Genomic DNA, 10146 nt, shown 5'->3' on the forward strand with positions numbered 1-10146 from the left:
TTGTGCCCAAGAAGAGCCCTTTCTTTGCCTTTTGGAAACAGAAAACACTCAGCAAATGCACTTGAGGGCCTTGGTCCCCATCCAGGCCCCTTGAGCCTTTCCAAAGGACTCCAACAAAGAACAGTCTTTCTATTTTAAAACCTCTGTCCCTTGTTTGGCATCTGCTTCCTCCTCGCCGTGTGCCCACCTGGTTCCTGGTTTGGGCCATTAAGAAAAGAAAGCCCCTTTCTTCCCTGTCCCATGATATCAGAGACCTCCCTGCTTTGCATAGGCAGGGATACTAGAACTGGCCATTGCCATTTCCAAGGGGAAACCCCAGCATCTCTTCCACGTAGTTTATGCACCAGGACATGTGTGCATAAAAGGAGGTCTCTTGCACCTGGTAGGACTACCTCAGCCCCAAGGAGGTGCATTGGGTGAGGATGCCGTCGGTGCCAAAGATGGCAAGTGGTTTCTGGAGAGTCGTACTAGCGGTCGGAGTGGCTTCGGCCACCATCAAGGACTGCTCCTGGCGGAGGGAAACGCCGCTGAGCTACGCCAAGGCAGTGGATCTCTCCGTCGACCTCTACAATGAACATGCGGGAGACAACATCACGTTCCTGCTCTACAAGGCTGTTCCTCACCCCGAGTGGGTAAGTCAGGACCACTACCCATATTACTTATTCCTGGATTTGGAGAGCCTGGCCTCTCTTCTGCGATCCTCAGAGCTGGAGAGAGAAAGAGCACAGCCTTGAAAAAAAGGGTAGATATACACTCAGTCCTCCACGATTGTGGCTTTGACTTTGGCGGATTTGGTTATTTGCAGATTTGATGAACATCTGCTCTCTAGGAAAAGTCTAGGTCTTGCAGAGCAACTCTGTTGGAAATTGACCACAGAGTTGCACTGGAGGACTTTAGAGATTACTAGGGAAAACATCTCTTTAGGCACTTGCAGCAACAGCATTTATTATATCATTTTATTATTTTATTTTCTTATATCCCGTCTTTCTCCCAATATAGGGACTCACATTTACATTTCTATACAGCTTAGCAGTGAACTCAGCACTCTCTAAGGGATTACAATCTGTAAATCAATTGCCCCCAACAAGCTGGGGACTCATTTGACTGACCTCCGAAAGGATGGAAGGCTGAATGGACCTTGGAGCCCTGCCTGGGATTGAACTCGCAACCTTGTGGGTGCAGGGCCAGCATTTAACCGTTGTGAGCCATCAGGGCTCTTTTATAGGTCCTCCAGCATGACTCTGTGGTCAGCTTCCAGATGTTGACCATAAAGTCGCATTGGAGGACCTAGAGCAGCGGTTCTCAATCTGTGGGTCACGGCCCCTTTGGGGGTCAAGTGACCCTTTTACAGGGGTCACCTAAGACCATAAAAAAACACTTATTTCCGATGGACTCAGGAACCAAGACACCAATCCTCTTTCGATTGGGGGTCACCATAACATGAGGAACTATATTAAAGGGTTGTGGCATTGGGAAATTTGAGAACCACTGACCTAGAGATTCCTAGAGAGGTGTTCTCTTGGATTAAAAACAGAGTTGTTGTTCTTATTTGCTTTTTCCCACTTCCACGGGGGTCCTGGGCTCCTATCCTCAGCAAATGTGGAAGGCTCACTGTAATTGCCTCATTTATCAGACTCAGTGGCCTTTATGTCAATGGCACATTCTGTGCAGCTGTGGCTGATGCTTAAGGTGCCATGTGTCATGCCCTCCAAGAACTGCACCTCATAATAAAATACTTGTGACAACATTAGCACTTGCCTCTTGTGTTGGGTTTCTATTTGTCTCGGAAAACCTGGAAAATCCCAGTTTGAAGGGACTGAAAAATGCTGAAGCCATACATTTAAGGTACTTGGGAGTCCTCTATTGCTGCATTCCTGGGGACTGTGCTAGAGAACTCTGAGTTGTTATTTTCCTCTGCAAACTACCCATCCCAGATTCCCAGGTCGGTGCCATGACAGGTAAATGTGATGCCAAGCTGCTGTAATTTTGCAGTGTGCATGGATAGACCTTACAGATTGATGCCTCTGGTTTGGTTACTTTCTGTCTCAGGACCCAAATTCGGTAAATGCCCAGGAGCTGGACTTCACCCTGAAAGAGGCAGAGTGCCTCCCGCCAGAGACCAATCCAACCCACTTTGAAGACAATGAGGAGGAGGAAGAGTGCGCCTTCAAAGCCCATGGGGTAAGGGATGGCCAAAGGCCCATCGGCCTTCCTTGGTATGATCTTTCCAGGTGGGACAAGAGGAAAGGGCCTTCTTGGTGGTGACTCTCAAACTCTAAAAATCCCTCTGCAAGAAGGTTAGGAGATCTCCCTCCCTGCTGCCCTTCCTTTTAAACTATCCCATCGTTCCATTGGATGAAGTCATGGCAATTAAGTGGTAAAAGATTGATATAACTGTGCAGGGTAGATGCACCTTCTGTCAGACAGAGAGGAGAGGAGAGGCTATTCTTTAGTTGCATGATGCAGGAAATTAAGAAATGAAATATGATGAAATTACGCCTCCCCCCCCAAAAAAAAGAAGATTTAACCCCCTCTTTTTCTCTTTTGCAGCTGTTCAAAAAATGCTTTGGTTACGCCTTTCTCAACGAACAGCCGCCTGCAGCCGTCCTCACCTGCAGCGTCATCAGTGAGGAACAGGTAAGAACATGGAGCCATGGCAGTGAAAGTGCTGCCAGACTGGATTATTTCTGCAGTGCGGATGCAGCCATAATCAGAGAGGCATAGTAGCTGTCCCAGATCAGATCAGGGGGACGGTGAATCCATGCTGGGCTTTTTATATCGCTCTAAAGGAGCTATCCAAAGTATTGAACTTACCTGGAGAATATAATTCAGTACATTGGAGACCTCTTTTTAAATCCTGGTTAAAACATAGGATGCATCTACACTGTGGAAATAATGCAGTTTTGACATAGCTCCATCTTACAAAACCCTGGGATTTGTAGTTTGGTGAGGCACCAGCACACTTTGTCCCTTTAAATAAATATACAGACACCCTTGTAGAGTCTTGGCAAATAGACAAGGTGCCTTGGAAACTGTAGCAAGCTTACCGCTTTACTAGGTCTGCATCCACACTATGGAACTATGGGATCTGTAGTTTTGTGAGATAGTTAGCCTTCTCTGTGGCCTTCCTTTCTTCCTCCTTCCCTCCACCTTTCCCAGCATTATGGTCTTTTCCAAGGAGTCCTTCCTCCTCAAGATATGTCTGAAGTACGACAGCCTCACTTTGGTCCCTTTGGCTTCTTCCAAAGAGGTTTCTGGCTTATTATTATTATTATTATGAACCTTTATTTATAAAGCGCTGTAAATTTACACAGCGCTGTACATAAATCTTTTAGTCAGACAGTTCCCTGCCCTCAGGCTTACAATCTAAAAGACACGACACAAAAGGAGAAGGGAGTGGTGGTGGGGAATAGGATCAGGTCCAGCAGATCTTCTCCACCTCCGAGGCCTGGACCAAGGCAGATGGACTGGAGGAAGGGCTTGGCTTCTTAATGGATGGTTAAAAGGAGGCTTCCTGGCTTCATCTGCTCCAGGAGCCCTTGGTTTGTCCCTTTGGCTGCTGTCCATGATGAGATCCTCAGCCCTCTTCTCCAGCCCCACATCATCTCCAAGGAATGGATTTTCCTCCTTTCTTAACCGTCCAGCTCTCACATCCATCCATGGCAATAGAGAACATGATGGCTTTTATGGTTCTAACTTTTGTCCTCATTTGTATATCTTTGCATTTTAGGATCTTCTCTAGTTCTTTCATAGTTGTCCTCCTCATTCTTCATCTTCTTCTGATTTCCTGGCTGCCATCCCTGTTTCTATCAATGACTGATCCCAGGTCTGGGGATTCTTTGACTATTTCTAGGTTGAACTTGGGAAGGTCTTCAGTGGTCATTATTTTGGTTTCCTTTATATTCAACAGTAAGCCTGCCTTTGCACTTTCTTCCTTGGTCTTCCTTAGTAGTTGTTCCAGGGCTGTGAGGTTTTCAGCTAGGAGTATGGTGTCGTCTGCGTATCTCAGATTGCTGGTATTCCTTCCTCCTTGTCGCATTGTTAAACAAACCGGCAGGCAAATGAAGAGATGCGAAACACGTTTTCCCCCCTCCCTCCGCTTGACGTGGTTCTCTTTTGTTCTCTTCCAGTTGTAAAACCATGGGAGAGGGTCATAAAAGTGTCATGTTTTCCAAGCTGAAATAATCAGTTTGGCAAAAACGACACTCTTGCAACGCTCTCCCAAGCTTTTACAACCTGAAGGGAAGGAGAGAAATGCGGAAGGAGGAAAAGAAAGTTTATCTTTGTTTGCCTGCTGGGTTTGTTCCAAATAATGCAATAAGGCTCTTAGTGGGGGGTAAATCTGGGGGGGGGGGTGCCTTTTAGATCCTAAGGAAACACTGTAAGAGAACTGCTCAGTTTGCAGCAAAGCAAAACCCAGGAGCCAGGAGGATAAATATCCATGGGATTTGGTTGGGCAAAGAGGCTTGTTGGATGGCAACTCCCACCAACCATGTTGGCTGAGGAATTTTGGAAGCTGCTGCCTGGGGATTCTAGGAGTTATTGCCCCGAGCTCCCCATTGAAGAATGAGTCCATCACCAGAAGCCTTTCTCTTCTCTTCTCTTCTCTTCTCTTCTCTTCCTTTCTAGCCCAAGCACTCCAGGCGTGTAAAGCGGTTCAAGAAGCTGAGGAAGCGGTTGAGGAAGCGGTTGAGGAAAGCTGGGCGACGTCTGCGCAAGCATTTGGGGAAAACCGTCCGCAGGATTGTCACAGACAAGATTATTATGGTAGCCGGGAAGCTCATTGTAGCCAAAGCAGCCCCAGCAATTGGGAAAAGATGATGCGGAGAAGCAAGAAGAACCATCTTTGGTTTTCTTGGTCTCCTCCTTCGTCCTTCCGTTCTTATGTTTCTACAGTTTGGAAATCCGACCAGCTCTCTGTTCCTCTTGCATCCTCTGCCTCTCTCCTCCTGCTCTTTCCTTTCGTTGACGCCTTTCTTCTTCTCCAAAACCCCTTATAAACATCACTTTTGCCTCCTCCTGGGATTCATTTCTCTTTCCGCTTTCTCTCAAATCACTATATGACAGGAGTGGGAATAACGGATCCCTCCGGACAGGGATGTAGCCGGGGGGGGGGGGTGGAGGTGCGCCCCCCCCCCCCCCATTAGAAAAATGAATGGTGTGTGCTGCTGCGCCGCTGCACTCAAGCCCCATTATAATGGTGGCACTTAGTCTGGACCCTCCCCTTCCTAAAATCCTAGCTACGTCCCTGCTCCGGATGTTGTTTTTTGTGGATTTTTTGGGCTATGAATCCATGTTCTGGAAGAGTTTTTGCCTGACGTTTCACCAACATCTGTGGCTTTGGCATCTTCAGAGAAGGCTGGCCTGGAAGAGAGAGGGGTCTGTACATAGTATGTGACTCTAGGTTGGGAGGAGTGATTTCCATGTTAATCTGTGTATTGCTCTGTACATCTGTGAACAATACACAGATTAATATGTAAATCGCTTCCTCTCAACCAACAGTATCTATACCCCACTCTCTTCCATGTCAGCAATCTCTGAAGATGCCAAAGCCAGAGATGCTGGCGAAACGTCAGGAAGAAACTCTTCTAGAACATGGATTCATAGGCCAAAAACCCCACAAAAAACTATGGATGCCGGCCATGAAATCTTTCGATTTCACCTCCAGATGTTGCTGAATTGCAGCTCCCAGCATCCCCAGCCATGCTTCCTAGGGCTAATGGGACTTAGGGGGACTTTATCACCAAAGCCACACTTTCATCCAATTAAAACTCCACTTGAAACCCTTTTATGGGTTTCAACACAGGAGACCTTTTTTTTAAAGAAGTAGGAAAGAGAAAGAAATTTTGATCAGATATAAAGATATAAAAAGACTAGATAAAAATAAAGAAGTCCAAATGATATCTAGAGAAGATGTATCTAGAGAATGGAAAAAATAATAATTGCTTCCTGTATAAACAATTATCAGAAACATTTAAGATTGATAAGAAACTGGAAAGATTTGCAGAACAGAATGAGATGGATAAAATTATAGAAGAGGAGGTCAGCAGCATATAGCAAAGTATTATAAAGTGCTAAAAGAAAGAGAATTTGAATGGGAATCGATTAAACGTGATGATAAAGCGGTCACAAGATATTGGCCAGCAAATTGATTTGGGGAAAAGCATGGAGATTTATATATTAAATTTACTTCTTGCCAGGATTACAAAGAGAATTATCTGAAAATGATGTATAGATGGCATCTATCTCCATCTAATAGATTATTTAATAGCTATATTAAGAATATTCACTCAGTGATAACTGGATTACGTAGATTAAGAATAGAGAAAACCTTTGCGTTATAGGAAGAATTCAAGATAAAGGAATAATCAATGCTAGTATTTTGGTTAATGGTAGAATATGAGAAAAGAATATGGTAAAACTGGTTTGATATAATACACTTAATGTTGTCTTAACTTACATAAAACGTAATATATGATGATTATGGTTTTTTGTTTTGAATAATTAGTTTGGACTTATATGAATGCCATTGGAGAGAATATGAGGAATCTATTTAAATTTAAACACAAGCCAACAAAAATAATAATTGTAACTGAGGTATAAGTATAGATGTCACGAAGAATACTTTGATTAGAGAAAATCTAGATAGAAACATATATATAGATATATAGATAGGGATTGCAATCTGTAAGGAAGTTCTTTTAAGTAACGTTTGTGCTTTTGTTTGTTTTTTGTTTGTTATGCCATTTGTCGAGTGTGTTTGTTCAGTCTAATGAAATGTATGCCCTTTTAAGTGTTTTAATTACGTTGGAAATGATTATATATATTCCACATTTTAGCTTCATGGGATAGAGTTGCTAGTCCAAATAAAATGTTAAAGCAAAGACCACATCTTGCTAATGCTTCCCAATTCTTTCTTTGCACTGGTGTCACTTGTGCCATTTTCCTAAACCAACAACTGCTCCAAAGCTCCAGATGTGTGAGACTCGGCGTCCAGAAGCTGGAATACCAGGTTGGAGGGTTTGGGGATTTGTAGTTCAATACATTTGGAGGATGCTAGATTGTGATACGATGCCCTAAGCAACAATGTGATTGTACAATGTCACTGCAAAAACTGGAGAGGGGTCCTGTTTCTGTGATGGTTGTGTAGAAGAGGGGATTTTGGCAGGTGTTGCTTGTCACACAACAACCAGCATTCCCACTTACATATAAATCGGTGCATGATCTGAACCAATGGATTGATTCGACATCGGATCGTGGTTTACACTACACTTGCCCCAGTTGCATTTTCTGACCACAAAATAACCCACTTTTGGTTCACACCGATGTATGAATTGATTCTATTTAAACCGGTTCCTGGGGTAGATAACCCACTTTTGGTTCACACTGACTAAGGAATCGGTTTAAATAGAATTGTTTCCTGCGGGGTTATTTTTTTAAAAATGTCCATCACAGTAATCCATAAAAACGTCATAAATAAATAAATTCCGATGCACATCCGCTTCACATTTGTGCGGAAGCAATTCTATTAAGATCGATTTGTGGAATCGAATTCGATCCGTTTCCGGTTCACACTTGTGTTGAATCAATTTGGTCAAAAAGACTTGGGCTAAAAGGGTCTAGCAAATCCCCTCCCTCTCCGAATTGCTTCCGCGAATTGATTCAAGTGGGAACCAGGGTCATTTAAACCAATTCAAACTGATTTTCAATCCGGCTTAAAAGGTAGAGGGAATCAGGCCCAGTAACAAACCCCACGGCTGAGATCCATTTTCTATGCAAGTTTCCTCCCATGTGATAAACTCCTGTGGCCCAGAGCTCTCTCTAAAGCGATGCCAAACTGCATTATTTCTGCAGTGCAGAGGCAGCCCAAGAATGGAGATTCACCTTTTAAACAGATTTCTCCTTGCAATGTTTAATATCTACTGAACTGAAAGACCTTTTCATTTGTTACTGAATAGCTGCTGTGGCAGCAAAAGGTGCCAGGGCAAACAATTGGCCCCCGTGCCCATGCCAGGTGCCAGCCTTTAATTTGTATTTAATCTGGGACTTCGGCTCCCAGAATCCCACATCACTGGCCAAGATATCTGGGGCTTCTGGAAGCTGAAGTCCAAAATACCTGAAGGACCAAAGTTTGGGAACTACTGCTGTATTCTGTACTCTTGTTCAGAAAGCCATTGCTCAAAAAAGAAGGAAGGGATGGATGGATATGGGATGGAAAAACAGCCATCATAAGCAACGGAGCCCCTCTATTGCAAAAGGCCAGATGTGCCTCTGTCTCTTGGGGTTTGTCAGGAGCCACCTTGGCTTTCCTTTTGCACAACGATGCCTTTGCAATCCTGCGGCAAAGGACTTTGCTTGTCAATAACTTTGAAGAAGCTCCCAGAGAGGAAGGGAAGTTGGTTCCCATCCCAACCGTCACAAAGTGGGAAAGGAGAAGCATTCATTTCTGGACACCTGTGGGACAGACCCACAAACCAAAAAGGACATTGCAATGCTCAGTGGGTTGGGACAGGTCTTTTGTCTGGCGCAAGGAGAACTACTGGAAAAAACCGACAGATTGTTTGATCTCTTAAGGATAAGGGCTTCCAACGGTCAGAGCCAAAAGCAGAGCCGTCTAACCCAAGATACATCCATCGCGTAGAAATAATAAACTATAGTGCTTTTAGGGAAGCCTGGGATTCATAGTGTGTTTTCCCCGTTATTTTTATTCTTTCATTAGCATTAAAATGTAACACCTGTCAAGAGCAAATAAAAGTAAATATTCTCTTCATGTACACTTCCATACAGTTTGCCACTTTCAACAATACCAATCTACCCTTAACATCTTTACTTCAACTTCAGTCCTTAAGAAACTCCAATCACATATTATCAGATTCTTAGATTATATAAAGTTATGCATAGAGAAGGTGCTCCTCTTTCTGTAGCACAGAAATCTTCATGTTCAAGTCTTTGCACATTTCTGTTCTCTTCCTCTTTGGTGTTGTTTGCTATCCTCTCATATTCAAACAGTAGAATTGGTATTATTATATTTTTTGCTTACCATCATTATCCAAATAAAATTAACATACCTATCTAAATAAATTTCTGCATGTTCTGGAGGAATTTTCTTATCCCATTTCAGATATCCCCCCCTAGATTTCTGGGATCTGTAATTTTGCAGGGTCTTTAGATCTCCCTATCATTGGGGCATCCTAGAAATCCCAGAATGGAGCCATGACAGTTAAAGTGGTGTCAGGCGGCATTATGTCTACAGCGTAGATGCACTAACAATGGTGCCATGCAGCACACAACTAAAACACAATTCAAAATGGAGGTTGAGGAGCTGGAACTGTGTCCAGAGGAGGGCCACCAAAATGGTGGAAGGTCTGGAAACCATGAAGTCCTATGCAGAGAGGCTTAGGGAGATGCTGGGGATGTTTAACCTGGAGAAGAGAAGGTTAAGAGGGGAGACGAGAGCCCTATTTAAGTACACTGGTGCCTCGGGATACGAAATGATCGGGTTACGAAATTTCCGGGATACGAAAAAGTTGGATTGGCAAAAACTGTTTCGGGTTATGAAATATTTTTCGGGTTACGAAATTCATTTCGGCGCGAAATTCAAATGCTGCAAAGTGCAGCTATAGGCTTTCCAGTGCTAACGGAAAGCCTTTTCGGGTTACGAAATTTTCGGGTTACGAAAGGAATGGCGGAATGAATTAATTTCGTAACCTGAGGCACCAGTGTATTTGAAGGGGTGTCATATTGAGGATGGAGCAGGCTTGTTTTCTGCTCTCCAGAGAATAGGACCCAGAGCAATGAATGCAAGCTCCAGGAAAAGAGATTCCAGCTTAACGTTAGGAAGAACCTCTTGATGTTAAGAGCAGTTTGAGATTGGAAGACACTCTTCCCTTGGAGTGTGGTGGAGTCTCCTTCTTTAAAGGCCTCTGTTGACTGAGAGTTCCTGCATGGCAGAATATGGGGTTGAACTGAATGCTCCTAGTAGTCTCTTCCAACTCTATGATTCTATGTTTAGCCTGGAGAAGAGGAGGTTAAGAATTGATATGATAGCCCTGTTTAAATATTTGAAGGGATGTCACATTGAGGAGGGAGCAAGCTTGTTTTCTGCTGCTCCAGAGACTAGGATCCAGAACAATGGAGGCAAGCTCC

General features: G+C 43.8%; 1 protein-coding gene across 1 annotated transcript; it reads left to right on the top strand.

Moving 5' to 3' along the window:
• The first annotated feature begins 422 nt into the window (after positions 1–422).
• Positions 423–5087, top strand: LOC121932841 (cathelicidin-related peptide Oh-Cath-like). The gene is made up of 4 exons (XM_042471853.1): positions 423–632; positions 2050–2181; positions 2551–2637; positions 4630–5087. Exons 1-4 carry the CDS (start codon positions 423–425, stop codon positions 4819–4821), a joined length of 621 nt encoding a protein of 206 aa, XP_042327787.1. The 3' UTR covers positions 4822–5087.
• Positions 5088–10146: the final 5059 nt, after the last annotated feature.

This window comes from Sceloporus undulatus, chromosome 6 (genome assembly GCF_019175285.1).
Source record: "Sceloporus undulatus isolate JIND9_A2432 ecotype Alabama chromosome 6, SceUnd_v1.1, whole genome shotgun sequence".
Classification (NCBI taxonomy): domain Eukaryota; kingdom Metazoa; phylum Chordata; class Lepidosauria; order Squamata; family Phrynosomatidae; genus Sceloporus; species Sceloporus undulatus.